This window comes from Carlito syrichta, unplaced genomic scaffold (assembly GCF_000164805.1).
Source record: "Carlito syrichta isolate Samal-C Ts95f unplaced genomic scaffold, Tarsius_syrichta-2.0.1 Scaffold308192, whole genome shotgun sequence".
NCBI lineage: Eukaryota > Metazoa > Chordata > Mammalia > Primates > Tarsiidae > Carlito > Carlito syrichta.
Genome location: NW_007252288.1, coordinates 715047 through 732445, shown reverse-complemented (window position 1 = coordinate 732445; position 17399 = coordinate 715047). Strand labels below are relative to the sequence as shown.

General features: G+C 38.4%; 1 protein-coding gene across 1 annotated transcript in view; it reads left to right on the top strand.

Moving 5' to 3' along the window:
• Nucleotides 1-4336: 4336 nt before the first annotated feature.
• Nucleotides 4337-17399, top strand: part of CA13 (carbonic anhydrase 13) — a 36906-nt gene continuing 23843 nt past the window's right edge. The window contains exons 1-2 of the mRNA XM_008065219.1: nucleotides 4337-4568; nucleotides 8895-9092. Coding sequence (XP_008063410.1) covers nucleotides 4532-4568; nucleotides 8895-9092 — 235 coding nt within the window. The 5' untranslated portion in view covers nucleotides 4337-4531. The remainder of the gene's footprint in view (nucleotides 4569-8894; nucleotides 9093-17399) is intronic.

Here is a 17399-nt window from a genome sequence, read left to right as displayed (position 1 = left end):
GCAGGTATCTGACCATGAGTTTTGATTACTATCTCTCAACTTTTTAAGGTCACAGGGACTTTCTAAATAATGAAAGTTACTGCCTAACTAGATTTGGGTTTTCCTTAGAACATCATGTCTGTTTTGGGTAATTCCCTATAGTTTCTGTGATTTACTGCACTGATAATTCCACATTCCAACCCACAAGACGTCTGAATGCTTACTTTATTTATCAGTTACTTGAATTATACCTACTCGAGAAAACTTGCCTGTTTCTAAACAATGTACCATGCTAACTATGCCTGCCTTAACTAAGATCTAATTGAGGTTCACACATTGCATTTGATTTTTAAGTATCTCTTATCTCTTTAAATCTTAGACTGTGTGAATATTTTATTCCCTAATAACCTTTCATCTAGAAGTTTTAGCATCTATTACTGATCTTTGCCTGAACCAGATATTACATTGGCCTTGCAAAACTGGTAGTTTAAAAATTCTATCATTTCATCTGTATTTAGTAACTGGCACAAATATATTTTTCTCATTTTCTTTCTATGAGCACTCATGGACATTTAGTTGTGGTGGGAGTGTTATGTATTACTATCATTATTTTTTTGGTGACCAAATTGTCCCACATTTGTTGGTGGGACTTCCTTCAAGTTAGCTCATTTGTGTGTGTGTGTGTGTGTGTGTGTGTGTGTGTGTGTGTGTGTGTTTTACATATGTTCTAGGCTTATCTTGATCTTTCCCTGCTCTAGACATGAAACCAGTCACTTCGCCAAGGTGCTCTGGTTCCTTCCAATAGAAAATGATGTCTAGAAACCAAGATTTGGATGATAGAGATGTCTCATAATAAGGGGTAGATCCAGATTTGTAGGGCTTGAAGCTAATACAACTTTGAGATCATTATTAAAAGAGTGCAAAATTACAAATATAAATTTAGGTATATGGCATTAGAAGAGGTCCCTAAGTGGGGAACTGTGAATTTTAAGTTTTATTAGTTTCATTATTATTGGAATTATTGTTTTGTTTTGTTTTTGAATTTGGAGTCTCATTCTGTCACCCAGGCTGGAGTACAGTGATATGCTCACCGCCGCTGCAGCCTTGACCTGCTGGACTCAGGAGATCCTTCCACCTCAGCCTTCCAAGTAGCTGAACTACAGGCATGTGCCACCACACCTGCTAATTTTTTGATTTATCATAGAGACAAGGTCTTACCAAGTTGCCCAGGTGGGTCTCAAACTCCTGGGCTCAGGCAATCCTCTTGCCTTGGCCTCCCAATGTACTGGAATTACAGTTGTGAGTCACCTCGCCTGGCCTGATTTAACTTTATTTTTTAAAAATACAAAACACTTATGATTAAAGATCAAAAAGATATACTGAGAAGTTTCACTCTCTATCTCTCCACTCCCATTCACACTCATCCTTTATAAGAAACCATTTTTGTTAATTTGTGGTTTATCTTCCACAACATTTTGGGCAAAACTGAAAATATGTATACAAATTCTTATTTATCTCTTTTTTACTTAAATAAAATGTAGCATATTATATACACTCTTTCACACCTTTGCTTTTTTTCTTTTTCCATGGAGATCTTCATTTTTTTTGTAGCTAAATATTTGTCAGTTCATTGTATGGATGACCTACAGATAATCTAATTAGTCTCCTATGAATTTGACTGTCTTCAACATTTAGGTTGCTGTTTTAAAAAATTGTATAGGCTGCATTATGAATTTAAACCAGAGGGAAAGGGGTACCCAAACAATAAAAGTAACAATCTGGGAAGCTTTTGAAGTCCACCAACCAGAACTTCTTTAACAATTTTGGTTCATTTATTCATTCATTCATCCATTTATTCAACAACTATTTTTGTGTATCAGGAACTGATATCTGCTTAGAGCATTATTAACTTGAGACAAGGACACTGGGAAAAAGCGGTTGATGGAATTTTGAGTTCCCACAGCCTTTTCTCTACATACATACTATGCATAAATATGTCCCTAAATACCTGAAGTCCATGTCTGTAGACTTAGAGTAGAATTAGCAAAGTAACTCAGGCTTAACTTTTTGAGACAATATTCTTAAATACACACATAATAAAGACATACACACATATAAAAATATACACCATAGTGAGTATGTATAATAATATATATTTTTCTGTGATGAAAGGGAATGTAAATCATACTTTATTCTTAAAAGTTTGCTTTCTGAGCTGGGCGTGGTGGTTCATGCCTGTAATTCCAGCACTTTGGGAGGCCGAGGCGAGAGAATTGCCTGAGCTCAGGAGTTTGAGAGCCATCTGGGTAACTTAGCGAGATCTCGTCTCTACAATGCATCAAAAAATTAGTTGGGCATGGTGGCACACACCTGTGTTTCCAGCTACTTAGAAGGCTAAGGCGGAAGGATCACCTGAGCCCAGCAGGCTGAGGCTGCAGTGGCAGTGATCATGCCACTGTATTCCAGCCTGGGCAACAGAGTGAGACTCCAACTCAAAAAAAAAGTTTGGCTTCTGTTACATTCTTAACATAAATGAACTCCTATCATTTCTTGTATATCTCTTGTATCAGAAAATATAGATGGGAGAAAACCAAGGCCTTCCCCTAGATTCATGAGGAACACAAAGTTTATTGTACTTAATGCTGTTGTACTTTCTCCTGTTGCTTTCTGGCCTCACTAAGAACTGCATCAACAGAAGGAGGTACAGGCTGCAGTATGAGATATTCAAGTCAGGTCTAAAGAAGAATAGTTCAATGGATTCTTATTTAGTGGTGCCCAAACAATGCAGTGATTATGAAGAGTCCCTCCAGAAATTTGTGATTACATATGCAGCAGCTGTGTGGATGTCAAGAGCAAAAAGCAGACAATTTTTAAACAGTCACTCTTACCATCTTTTAGAAAGGCTCATGCTCACTAAGAAGCTCTTCACATTAGTTTGTCCATAAATATCACTGCACAGTTCCATCTGAACTTTCACATTGACCTCAACTCAAACCCTCAGTCAATTAAGTCAACTAGAACAGTAATTATAACCCTGGTTGTTATTGTTATTGTTCTTCCTCTTCGGGATAAAGGTTTTTTTCTTAAAGTTTATTTTCTTTCTTTTGGAGTTGGAGTCTCACTCTGTCACCTAGGCTGGAGAACAGTGTCACCATCCAGGCTTTCTGGGCTCAGGAGATTCTTCCACCTCAGCCTCCAGAGTAGCTGGGACTACAGGCGTGTGCCACCAGCTCCGGCAAATTTTAATTTTTTTTTTTTAGAGAGAAAGTCTTGCTACGCGCTATGTTACCCAGGCTGGTCTTGAACTGCTTGGTTAAAGCAATCCTCCTGTCTTGGCCTCCTTAAGAGCCGGAATCACAGGTGTGAGACACTGTGCCCAGTCTTTTTTTTTTTTTGAGATAAGATCTCACTATGTTGCCCAGGTTGGTCTTGAACTCCTGCACTCAAGCAATCCTTCTGCCTCAACCTCCCAAAGTGCTGGGATTACAGGAGTGAGCCACAACGCCCTGCCAGTGCTTTTTATTTTTCACTTGGAACCCAGAACACCTACTACTTCAGGCCCGAAACTCAAGGCTGTTGCCTTCAGTTCTATGCATCAAGCCAGCAAAAGATCCAGGATCATCAAGGAAAAGATGGCCTAAAACATCCAGGAAAATATTTCCCCAAAAGCCTTCCTTCTTGCGAGGTCAGGAAGGGTGCAGAATTTTGGGACCAAGTATCACGTTTGGTTTCCTCACTCCCCAAACCACAGACCTGTGGGGTGAGAGAAAGAGGGGCAGGGAAAGGATGAATGGGCCATGGTACCGGCCCAGTGTGGAGATGTAGTTCCTCTCTAAGAGTCACTTCCCACCCCTATGAGCAGTGTAACCTGGGGTGGGTTACTTAGCGTCTCCTACACCTAGTCACTAATTAGGGGTCACTTGTCTTCCTCGCGGGAACGTCGCAAAGCTCCAATTTTTTAAAATGTGGGTAAACGTCTTAGCTAAGCCCGTAGCCCAGTAAGCCCTTGATAAACAGTAGTTATTTTTAAATGGTGATTATTGCCATTGTCATTATTGTTTGGTATTTGTCATCACCACCGCCACTACCCTCCCGTCCGCTTTACGTCTCCACCGGAATCCCCGCCTTCCAGCCTGGCAGCTCTCGGCCCCGGTGACTCATTTATTTCCCGGACAGCCTTCTAGGCCACACTTTCCTCTCTCGAGTAGCTACTTCTCAGAAGGCAGGAAATCCCTTTTGGAAACCCCTCCGCTCTTTAACCCAACCTCCCGTTCCCGAGTCCAAATTAAAACTCCGGGACTCGCGCCCCAGAACAGAGCCCGGCTCCGCGGGCTTCACGGTCACCCTTGCACGCGCGCGGGCGCCCTCCCCGCCCGCCACTGCCCCCTGGAGGACGAGGGCAGGCGCGCCCTGGGCCTGGGGTTCAAGGGCTCCCACTGCTGGGCAGCACCCCGCGGTCCCCGCCCTGAGCCGGCTGCCGCCCGCGCGCCCGCCCCGCTCCCTCCCTTCTTTCTGTCCCGCCACATCTTCCTCTGCCTTCCACCCGGGGACCATGTCGAGGCTCAGCTGGGGGTACGGCGAGCACAACGGTGAGCGCCTTCCTGCTCGGAGGGGGGCTGTGCGCAGGGGCGGTCGCGGGGGGTGGGCGGGGGGTGATGGAAGGGCGGACCTGGCCGGATCCCTGGCACCCGAGGGTCGCACGCTGCTGATCTCTGACTTGCCAGAAACTTTTCGGTTCCTTTTTGAACGGAGCAGCGCTCCCTGAAGCCCGATGCAGGAAGCGGAGGGCAGGCTTGGTCATGTGGAGACCGGGAAAGCGTCTTCTGCGGGGTGTTAGTCGTGTTGGTTTGTGAGTATTGGTTTGTGTTCGCTCTATCAGGATTTCCCAGACTCCCAGATCTTCATATATGTTCTTTTACCTTTATTTGAAAAGCCAAGGGCTTTACTTCGTAACAACCACTTGTCAGTTTAAAGCTTGGAGATTAGCAGTCTGATGACATACTTCAAGAAATAAGGGCAGATTCCTTTGGTCAAAGCTCATTTTTCACGTAGGAGAAACAAATCGTGGAAAAATCTCTGAAAATATATGCAAGAAATCTTAATATCCGTTGTGACACTGAAGGCTAAGTTGCCTCCTTGGCAAACAAATACTGCAAGTTTCTTAATAGCTGTTACTGTAAAATATGCCCACAGCAGTTTGTGGTTGGTTGACTGCTACTGTTGACTTTAGCAAGGCTTTTTCTTCTTTGGTAGTGAAGTTACGTTTTGGGTTACGTTTCCACTCTTTTCTGCCTCTCTTTTCACCTGTAGAGGCTGAGGATTAGTAAAGGATTACTGAATTTATAAGACACAGATAAAAATTTACTGATTGGAGAGATACAATAATAAGACGTATATTTGTCTTCGTATATATCCTAAGTTATCAAAAGTATACCATTTATCTTGTTTTTACGTTAAACTGAGCTGATTGCTTCGAATACTGAGTATTTAAAATAATTGCAGAGTGGTACCAAGAAAGCCTTATAGTGAATGACTGCCAAAATTAGGGTGTGCTAGCTTGATTTAGCTATTCCTCAATGTACACATTTCAAAACCCCATGTTGTACCACAAATGCATAGAATTTTTGTTAACTTAAAATGTAAATTAATAAGAAGAAGAAAAATTCAAGGCTGTGACTAACACTTTCCTTCTATGAGGATGCAAATTATTGAACAGTACTGTGTACTCAAAATTTATAAAATATTTACTTTCATAAACTAATAGGAAAGAAAAATTTCATTTCTTTTTTGAGAAACAGAGTCTCCTGCCACCTAGGCTGTAATGCAGTGGCACGATGATAGCTCACTATAGCCTGAAACTTCTGGCCTCAAGGGATCTTCCCACCTTAGCCTCCTGAGTAGCTGGAACTACAGGTGCCTGCCACTATACCCTACTGATTTTTTTTTTTGGTAGACATGAGGGTCTTGCTATATTGCCCAGGCTGGTCTCGAACTCTTAGCCTCAAGCAATCTCTTTTCTGCCTTGGCCTCCCAAAGAGCTGGGGTTGTAGGCATGAGCTGTTGCCTCCAGCCAAGTTCCCTTTCTAATTGTAGCCTGTTCAAAGTTATTAACATGCTACTTTAAAAAGGCATCAGATGAAATTTAAAACTTTAATAATGAAATCTGTAATGTAGGCAGATTTCATTTTGATTGAGGCCATAATTATACTCTTACATTTTGCTAATTTCCGAGTTACGTTTAGAGAGAAAAAAACCCAAGAAATAAATTTCATTTCCATTTCTGCTGAAATCATTCTTATTTATAAGTCCCCTCACAGTAGCTGGGGAAAAGGGTATTTCAATCAGTTGGTTTTGATTACTTTGTACTAGATTAGAAATTATTGGCTCCAATGATACTCATAATTAAAAAAATACTTCCTAAAAAATCATTAACAAGGAATGATTGTGTGTTTCTGTTAGGAATTGCAGAGCAGTACCCTTCTTTAGATTGCAGTCACTCTCTGAGCACCACACCTTTAAGCAAATCAACTTGGACAAAATTCTCTTGGAAATGTGTTGTAAACTGACCAGGAAACTTTTGTTGCTTTTTTTTTTTTTTTTTTTCCTGCTTGGACCTTGGCAAAACCCATGACTTAACAGATAAAAGGAAACCTCAACTGGAAATAACAGCACAGATAAAATGGAACCTCAAGAGGTGAAGCCCTGAAAGGAACATCACTTTCACAAACAACTTATAATGCCTCCTACAACCTTTGATCATTTTTACTGGTTTAGCTTAAGGAATATGACATCACTGAAAAATGTGTATCACTGTGGATACTTAAAAGTTCCTGAATCAATTGAAGAGCCACCATGTGACTCTACTTAAGAATTATATCACACATTACTAAGTTGCATGCTTTCATGACATCAATGCAATTTAATATGTGTGATATCTTAAAGAAAAATGAAATAAAAAGAACTATGTTTAAAAAGACTTAAAGTTGGATGCTTTGTAAATTTTTTTAGAGGGCTTTTTTAAGAGATGGGGAAATGAAATGTCTGTAGTGTTTAATTAATAATATTGGATATTTGATAACAAGTATTATTATTTTTATTTTATTATGGTTTGGCTCTTCAAAATAATTCTAATTATAAAGGACTGGAAGTAGGAGAGTGATGGAATTAGGAAGAGAAAGAAGCTCTTTCCTGATTGGAACAATGTCAACAACATGTTGTGACACATATTGCATATTTGAAATCTAATTCTTTTTTAGATTAACTCTTACTTGGTGGCAGTGAAGTAGAAGACTTTTTCCACATTAAAAAAGGTCTGTGTTGTAGACAGAAAGAGTACTAAGAAAGGTAGAGTAAGTGAAAGTATTTCATAAATAAGGCCTTTTGTATAATACTTTTTAAGTAAGAACTTGATGCTCAGGTTGCTTTGAAGTCAAAGTGTTAGATTGTCTAGAGGAAGACTATTAAGTTGAGTGTGTGGTTACATAGATATTTGATGACCTTTTGTACTGCAAAGATATGTGAAAGAAAGAAGGTATGTATGTATTCTCCTTTGCAAAAATGAGGAGTAATAAGAAGCATTAGATTTAGACATTGACGTTGTTATGATATGGTGCGTTACTTTAAATCTCACTCCAAAGTTTATCATATAGAAATGTTTGTTGTTGTTAGGAATACACGTTAAATTAATGTCATACTGTGTTGTTGTTGCTGTTGCTGTTTTGTTGTTGTTTTGTTTTTTAGAGAAAAAGTGGTTATCAAGGTAGGGAAAAGCTTAGTCAGTAGCCTAGTGCCCTACTCACTTGATGTTAGCTGTATACATTTCAGGCATAGCAGAGAGAAGAAAATAAGAACCCCTAACCTATGCAATGACTCACATCTGTAGAATGACTTGGAGCTTACGTGAAGCTGCAACCTCGTTGTTGATTTTGAGAGGCAAAACTTCAAATAAAATCTTCCAGAGAAATGAGAAAGATAGACACGGGAACTGTCAGTTGATTGGCTCATGTCAATTTACCTGATGTGTTTGATTTGTGAACTTGGTGCAATTTTGATTTTTGAATAGAGGGCCAGGATGACAAATGTCTATTTTGTTGGAATTCAAGTATAATATTGGCAAAATAACCACAGAAGTGTTCCTCTGAAGTGTAGAAATAGAGAAATAAATTACAACGTGACTCTACTGTGATCAGTAACAATATTGCATTTCCTGACATGTTGCAGCCATTTTGTTTGGGTTAGCCTATGTGAAAAATTTATATATTTCCTTGATATGCGTGTTGTGCATCACAGGTAATTGAGCTGAGTCCTGGGCGACACCAGAAAATACCGGTGAGTGATAGAAGAAAGAATAAAGAAATAGGCACAACATCTTGAAGAATGACCCCCTTTCTTTGCTACACAGCTTTCTCAGATTCTTTGATTCTCCCAGCCTCACAAACTTGACCTCTGGAGCAACCACAGCTCATTCTTGGAGTTGAGACTGAATCTCATTGTTTTCAGTGGTGAATTGTGTTATTGTTTTTAGTTTGGTAGAAGGGTACCTTTGGAGAGTACTTTACAAAGTTTACATGCTCTTTTGTCTATAAGGATTAATTTAATTCTGAAACTGACTTGAGACAAACCAGGAGTTTCCAGATATGACACGTTACGATCAGTAGCGTGTGCAGTTTTCCTTAAATGAAGGTCTTATTCCTATCTGGATCACAATGAAATTACCAATGAAATTGTATTTGCCTATAATAAAACTAGTTTTGTAAAAAAAAAATTTTTTTGATATCAAAGTCCTGAAGATGAGAATCTCAGTTTATTAACATTTATTTTTTATTCAGTCTCAAGCACAGTACATGATACTCAATGAATGTTTGTTGAATGAAAGAAGTTATTTAGTCCATTTCTATTGGTCCTATATATTTAAGGTCCTGTTCATTGGAATGAATTTTTCCCCATTGCTGATGGGGATCAGCAATCTCCGATTGAAATTAAAACCAAAGAAGTGAAGTATGACTCTTCTCTCCGACCTCTTATTATCAAGTATGACCCAAGCTCAGCTAAAATCATTAGCAATAGTGGCCATTCATTCAACGTTGACTTTGATGACACAGAGGACAAATCAGGTTGGCTTTTTCTTACTTTTTTGGTTGTGGGGGTTTGGATGAATAGACTACACTCTCTTATCTTTCATATTGAATTTTTGCTAGACCTAGAATTTGCCAAACTAAAGAATATATTTTTGTCATGTGAATTAAGATATCCTGTTATATATGTGGACCTTCAGATGATGTTATCTTAAAATAATACAAAGGAAAATTTAAAAGAGTATGTTGCATGATGATTTAAAATTGACCACAACTTGTTATTATAACTTCACTTACCATATATTATTATAATAATATTAAAATTTAATAGTATTTTATAAATCAAGATTTGTTTCTGCAAAGTTTTGCTCATGATTGCTTTAACATTACCTGAAAACATAATAATGCTATTTAGCACATGGTTTAAGAGGAAAAGATTAGTTTTAAAAAATATTTTATTCTTTTTTGTGTGTGTGTGATGGAGTCTCACTCCATCGCTCAGGCTGGAGTGCAGTCAACCAGCGTCAACCTACTGGGCTCAGCCTATCCTTTCACCTCAGCCTTCCAAGTAGCCGGAACTACATGCATGTGCTACCATACCCGCCTAGTTTTTCTTTTTTATTGTAGAGAGGAGGTCTCACCAAGTTGCCCAGGCTGTTCTCGAACCTGTGGGCTCAGGTTATCCTCTCACCTCGGCCTCCCAGATTGCTGGGATTACAGACTTGAGCCACTGCGCCTGACCTTATTCTCTTATTCTCACTGCAAAAGTAATGCACATTCACAGTAAATAAAGCAATACATAAAGAGAGGATAAAAATTAACAAGTCTTTTTTGTCCTACAGTCTCTTCTGAAGTAACCACTGCTATATTCTTTTATAATAGTGCAATGCTTAGTCATGCATATATATATACATGCATCATGTTTGTTTTGCATTTTCTTTTTAAACATAAATTTAGAATAATGTTTATATGATTCGGAGTTTTTATTTCATTTAAAAGTATTTCATAGATATCTTTCCAGGTTAAAATATATAGAGCTAACTCTCTTATTTGAAAAGCTGAATTGTATCAGCTATACTTGTATTATAGTTTATGTACCCTTCTCCTAACAATGGACCTTTAATTTGAGAACAGTAGAAATTATTTTTAAAAACTACTCGAAACACCTATTTATTGTGTGTTCCTTAGTAATATTTTTTCTAGAATTTGTAATAAAAGTTTTGTTTGATTTGTTTATGAGTTAGTTATCTTTTATACTGTGAATAAATAATGGACCCACCAAATCAAACTTTAGTTTATTTGTTAACTTATTAGTTAAATGAAGAAAAAGACATTTTTTTAAAGCGAACATTTAATCCATCTTCAAGCATACCTACTGCCCAAATATAGATTCTAACCAAGGTATCATGTTTAAGAGTAAGATGAAAGAAAAGATTAGAGGAAATCCTACTTTGAAGCACTTTTTAAGGCTTCTGACAAATCATTTTTACTTTTAACCTAAGATTAGAAGGATGTTGTATTTGTTCTCTTAATGAAAAAATATCAATTTTAAAAATTCTTAACTGGAAGAAAGTTTTCATTTATTCATTAAGGTCAGGTTTAGTTTAGTAATAATATCCTGTATTTATGTACAGCTTGATTGTTAGCAAAAATCATAAATCCACACTAATTTCTTTTTCATATTTGCCAAATTCATAAGAGTGATGCATTTTCATCAAAGCATTGTAAAAAATACATAAAGAAAAATTAATGTATAATATTTTCAACTGTTTTAGTGGACCAGAGGGGAAGGACCTGATTTTTTATATTTATTCAGTTGTATTTCCTTCAAGCCCTCAGTGCTGTAATTCTGTGTTACAGATATAGTTTAACGTAATTGTTATATTGTAAAAGTGGTCCAAGGAGTCTAAATACAAAGTTTATACCACCCATAATTGTAGTTTGATACTGTTTATAATATCTCAAACATAAAAACAGTGAGGTTACCCATTCCTCATTTTAAAATGAGAAATGACTAGATTGTACTTTATCTAAAACTTTCAAGTCTTTTTTTTATAAAGACACCTTTAGGGGTAAAAAGTTCCTACTCTAATTTGTTCTATGGCAGTCCATGTTTTTCTCTTCCTCTTTTTCTCTTTTCCTGTCATCTCTCCTCTACCTTGGGTTAATCAGCGAAATCAGTTTGTGTTTCCAGATTTGACGCTTTGTGATCAGTAGTGTGTGCAGTTTCCCTTAAATGAAGGTCTTATTCCTAGCTGGATCACAATGAAATTACCAGGATTAATTGAAAATGCCCATAAAATACTCTGTACTCCTTTGAGACAGAAGCTATGTAGATATGGGTCATGATTCTTATTCCTTTTTTCTCAAGATAAACCAAAAAAGATTGTTTCATGGTGATTTTGGGGTTAAATCAATTAAAAAGTAGAAACCATCATTGTTAAACAAAACAAGTTTTTGCTGATTTTTTATTTTTATTTTTGGTAAACTATTAAAAAAACAAGGTTTGGGGGGGGTAACAAATCACATTAATTTGAATAAAAGTTTCCATTTTGTAAAGAAGCTGTTCTAGGCTAGACTTAACTCTGAATCCCACCAGTTAATAAACCACAGATATACTGCTGGTACTTGGGGGGCTTGTTTGGCTGGGCATATCCATCCCTCATAGTTAATCTTTGGGGAACTGTCTTTCAGAAATTTAATAGTCCTTCAACAAAACAGCAGGTGAATGTGAAATTCTTTAGAAAGAATTTCTATTGGCTGAAGTATACAGGGGAAATAGTAATCTGATAAGCAAAGACAAGGGGTGTTCTCACCCCAGCACCTGGTCTTTCTGGATTTCAGTCTCATCTCTTTGAGAACCTCACCTGACTGGCCCCGCCATCCTTAATGTGGCTCCCAGAGCGTCCTGGGCTTGTCCTATCCCAAAACTTTCTGCACTGTGTTGTAACTGCCTGTTGACTTTCTCTGTCTTTCCACTAAGCTAAGGCCTATGAGCAACAACTGTGTCTTACTCATCTACCTAGCATGGTGTCTGGCACATAGTAAGTACTCAATAAATATATGTTTAAGTCACCAAAAAAAAAAAAAGTGGTGTTTCTTATATGATAGAAGGCCATGAAATAGCATTAGGGTACATTAGCTATGTAGATCAAGTCCCAATAAAATTACAGAGATCAATTAATTCAGTTAATATTTACCATTTAATACCCAAATAGTTTAAACGTTTACTATTAATTTTTGTTACTGAGTCGGGCTCTCACTCTTTTGTCCAGGCTGGAGTGCAGTAGCATGATAATGATTCACTGCATCCTCTATCTCCTGGGCTCAGGTGATCTTCTGCTTCAGTCTCCCAAATAGCTGGGACTATAGGTGTGATACCATGCTCGGCTAATTTTTTTGAGTTTTTGTAGAGACGAAGTCTTACTATGTTGTTCAGATCTTGAACTCCTGGGCTAAATTATTCTCCCACCTTAGCCTCCCCAAAATGCTGAAATTACAGTTGTAAGCCACCATGCCAGCCTGAAACTTTAATTTTTAAAACTAATACCAATTTTTGTATTTAGTAAATGAGATAATTCCTGGCATGTGGCAAGCACTCAATAACTATTAACAGCAACAACAACAACAACTACTACTACTACTACTACTACTACTAATGATCTGCTGGGCGAGGTGGCTCAGGCCTATAATCCCAGCACTTTGGGAGGCTGAGGTGGGAGGATTGCCTGTGTCCAGGGGTTTGAGACCAACCTGGGCAACTTGGCGAGACTTGTCTCTACAATAAATCAAAGAATTAGCCAGGTGTGGTGGTGTGTGCCTGTGGTTCCAGCTACTTGGAAGACTGAGGTGGAAGGATCTCCTGAGCCCAGCAGGTCGAGGCTGCAGTGGCCATGAGTGTGCCACTCCACTCCAACCTGGGCAACAGTGTGAGACTCTGACTCAAAAAAAAAAAAAGGATAATCATCATCATCATCATCACCCATGCTCTTTTTGTGGATGAGATATGTATGCTGAAATTTTAAAAGAAGTTAAAAGGAAGGAAGTTGTCTTCTTTCTAAGAAAGTCCTGCTAGAAATAACAGTACCTTGATGAAGTCAATGATTGTTCTTTAATTTTCACCTTAGAAATTGCCAGTTTCTCAGTTATTATCTTACTGTTTAGTTCTAGGTAACTGCCTAAAGTCAACCAAATTCACAAGATTTAAAGTTATTTATTTTAAAAAATCCCAACAAATAGAAAAATATAGCAGAGGTGGGCATACCTTAGATGTATAATTCTCCCCAAACCAAAATACCCAGGAAAATGAATCAGTAATCTATGTTATGTATTATAGGCTGGGCATGTTGTCTCAAACCTGTAATCCTAGCACTTTGGGAGGCTGAAGTGAGGGGATTGCCTCAGCCCACAGGTTCAAGAACAGCCTCGGCAACTTGGGGAGTCCTCATCTCTACAATTAAAAAAAAAAAAAATTAGCCAGGCATGGTAGCACGCGCCTGTAGTTCTGGATACTTGGAAAGCTGAGGAGGAAGGATCTCCTGAGCCCAGCAGGTTGCCACTGGGGTGGCCGTGAGCATGCCACTGCACTCCAGCCTGGGTGACAGAGTGAGACTCCAACTCAGAACAAACAAACAAAAATTTTATATTATAAAACTTTATTGTAATGAAGTTTTAGTCCTTTACTAGACTAAGTTTCTTTAGAATAAGGATAGCCTAGGTCAGCATGGCATATTTAGCATTGAATAGTTGCTGGTCCATAGTAAGCTCTTAATAATTGTTGAGTGAGCAGAGAGTAGCTTGGAATGTATAAGATCTGAGCAAAAGAAGCCAGATTTAATGAAGCCTCTCCTGGCTTGAAAAGAATGTAAAGTCCCAGTGACTGGGAACATCCATGTCCTTTGGTTAATCTCTCTCTCACTCAGTATGATCCAGGCAGACTTGTGCACTTGGCACTTCTTTCCCTAGATTCTAAGCATATTGCAGATGTGCTGTTCATTTAGCTTTACTTCAGAGAACCAGTTTACCATACAGAGATTAAGCTAGGACTTTCATCAGGTTCACTAGTCTAGTTCACTACTCTACTAATTTGTGGTGATTCCCAGGTAACTTCAGGAGCAACTGTGCAAACTAAAGTTTTAGAGTACTTTTACAGGTGGGGTCTTTTATTTTATCTTAGTGATATTAATTGATCCAGGTAGGTCCTAGGTACTGGAGATACGAGGACCAAGACAGTTTCTCCCTTAAAGGATTTTGTAACCTCATGGTATGGACAGTACATGCATGAGCAAACAAATGTGATGGTTTTTAAACTGATGTCTTTTTCTGATCTTGTTGCCAGCTTGCTTATTATTAAAGGCAACTGCCTGCATGATAGTTTGGGAAAATGACTCTGGATAGCAAATTACCTACAACTTTTTAAAAATCAAATTCAATAGAGAAACATACATTTAAAGTTTCCCAATAGGTTGGTCATTGCAGCATATTGCCAACGACACAGACCCTTTTACTAATATATTACATTTTTCCTAAACTGTTATAGCATCTAACTCTAGTTACTTAATCTCTGCAGACCTTTTACATTAGTGTGTATTATTTGTAATAGATTTTTTAAAAAAATATTTTAATTTATTATTATTATTTTTTTGAGTTAGAGTGGAGTGCAATGGCATGCTCATGGCCACCGCAGCCTCGACCTGTTGGGCTCAGGTGATTCCACTTCAACCTTCCAAGTAGCTAGAACTATAGGCACATACTACCATGCCCGTATTATTTTTTTTACTTATTGTGGAGATGAGGTATCACCAAGTTGCCCAGGCTAGTCTTGAACCCCTGAGTTTAGGCAATCTTCTTGCCTCAGCCTCCCAAAGTGCTGGGATTATAGGTTTGAGCCACTGCGCCTGGCCAAAACAATATTTTATTATTATTTATTTATTTTTGAGTTGCCCAGGCTGGAGTGCAGTGGCACACTCACTGCCACTCTAGCATCGACCTGCTGGGCTCCGACAATCCTTCTGCCTCAGCCTTCCAAATAGCTGAAACGACAGGCAAGCACTACCACACCAAGCTAATTTTTGATGAAAGTTGCCTGGGATAGTCTCGAACCCGTGGGCTCAGGCAATCCACTCACCTCGGCCTCCCAAAGTGCTGGGATTACAGGCTGAGTCACCAAGTCCAGCCAAAACAATATTTTAAATGAAAGAATAAATGGACTGTATATGCCAAATGTGATTTTGTTTTTAAACATGATATGAAGACCATAATATTGATTTACTTATCTAGACTGGAAAGTAAGATGAATTATTCGACACTTAAAAACAACAAATTATTCTCATTAAAACTAATTTCTGGCCGGTCACAGTGGCTCACACCTATAATCCCAGCATTTGGGAGGCAGAGGTGAGAGAATTGCCTGAGACCTGGGGTTTGAGACCAGCCTGGGCCACTTGGCAAGACCGCGTCTCTACAATAAATAAAAAAATTAGCCAGGCGTGGTGGCGCGCACCTATGGTTCTGCTACTTGAAAGGCTGAAGCGGAAGGATCGCCTGAGCCCAGCAGGTCGAGGCTGTGGTGGCCGTGAGTGTGCCACCACTCTCTTGGAACAGTCCTCTTCCAAAGAAACACGGGGTGAGGAAAAGTGAGTCCCTAACATTGTCTCTTATTTTTGGTATCGCTTTCTTTCTCCAGAGCCAACTAGCTTGCATCTTCTCCCAAAATCAATTCCTCATCGATTACTCAAGATTTCTAATCTGCTTTTTATCTGTGAAGGAGTAACTCTGTGGTTCAGCTCAGGTTTTATTATGCAACAGCAAGGAAAAAAAAGACAATAGAACTATTGATTTCTCTTCATTTGGAATGCCAGTTCATCTGTAACTTGTACAGATTATGTAATGTATATACAGACTATGGTATCACTTATGGAAAAGTGCCTTTAAATTAACTTACCTGTGAATCATCTTGAAACTGTTTGTTTAAAGACAAATCAAATACTGTATTCATTTACTCTTCAAATGTTTATTGTGCATCTCCTCTGCTAGGTAATGGTGACAGCAGGAACCCAAACGGACAGTCTCTGCCCTCATGACCATTGTCCAGTGGGAGAAGAAACAGTAAAATTATTCTGTTCTTAATAGTAACGGAAGAGCAAGCCCTGGAGTCTGATCTAAGTGACTCTCTCTTCTCTCTTATTTTTCAGAGCACTTTGGAAATAGCTATCTTTATTGTAAAGCAGTATAGATCCTAATGAATCTAAAGTCTACCTTAACCATTCAACCTTTCAAAAAATGTTTAGTGCATATATTCAGTTTTTCCTTGGCAGTTTTAAGAATTGTGGAAGTTAAGGATCATCCAGTTCAATCTTCTAATTAAAAATAGGCAAAAAGATAAACACAAATATAGAAAAAGAAACTAAAGCCCAGAGAGACTTAAATGAGTTTTTAAAGACTGCATAGTTTTGTGGCTAAGCAGGGACTGTTTCCAGATCTACTGATTCCAGCTACCACACCAACTCTTTATTTTTTTTCTTTTTAACTTTAAAAAATTTTTTGTAGGCAGTGTCTCACTATGTCCATACTGGTTTCAAACCCCTAGCTTCAAGTGATCCTCCCCTTCTTGGGCTCCCAAAGTGCTCGGGTTACAGGCATGAGCCACTGAGTCCAGCCTGCACTTACTCTTAAGCATTGATGTTCAACTTCACCCAAGTTAAAATGAGTAAGGAAGAAATGAGTTCAGCTGTACCGGTCAATACAGATGGCATCTGGGTCATTTCCTCTCCTAAGTATAACTCAAAGAGAGGTGTGCCTTAGGCAAATGTATTTTCTCACCCCCTCCCTTTTTTGCTGTGTATAAAAAATTGCATGTAAAAATTTTTAACATCTTTTGCTTCTTGTGTAAGGCAGGCCATTCTTGATAAATTTTGCAACTGTGTTTATATTTAAAACAAACTGTTGTTAAGGCTGTACCTCCCCAATTTAACACCTAATTCTACCAATGTTATGGAAATTTAGTGATGCTCTCAGTGTATTCAGCATCCAAAATGCTTCTTTATCTTCTCATATCCTTTAAACATGCCCAATAAAGATTAATTAGGAGGAGAAAGTTTAGGGGTATGCTTTCTATAGGAAGTTTTTCTATCTACTTAATATACGAAAATTTAATCTTTTTTTTTAAATTTGAGACAAGGTCTCACTCTGTCTCCCACGTTGGAGTGCAGTGGATAGATTCCATTCACTGCAGCCCTGACCTCCTGGCCTCAAGTGATCCTTCTGTCTCAGTCTCTAGAGTAGCTGTGACTACAGGTGCAACCAGCTAATATTTTCATTTTTTTGTCCAGACTTGTCTTGAACTCC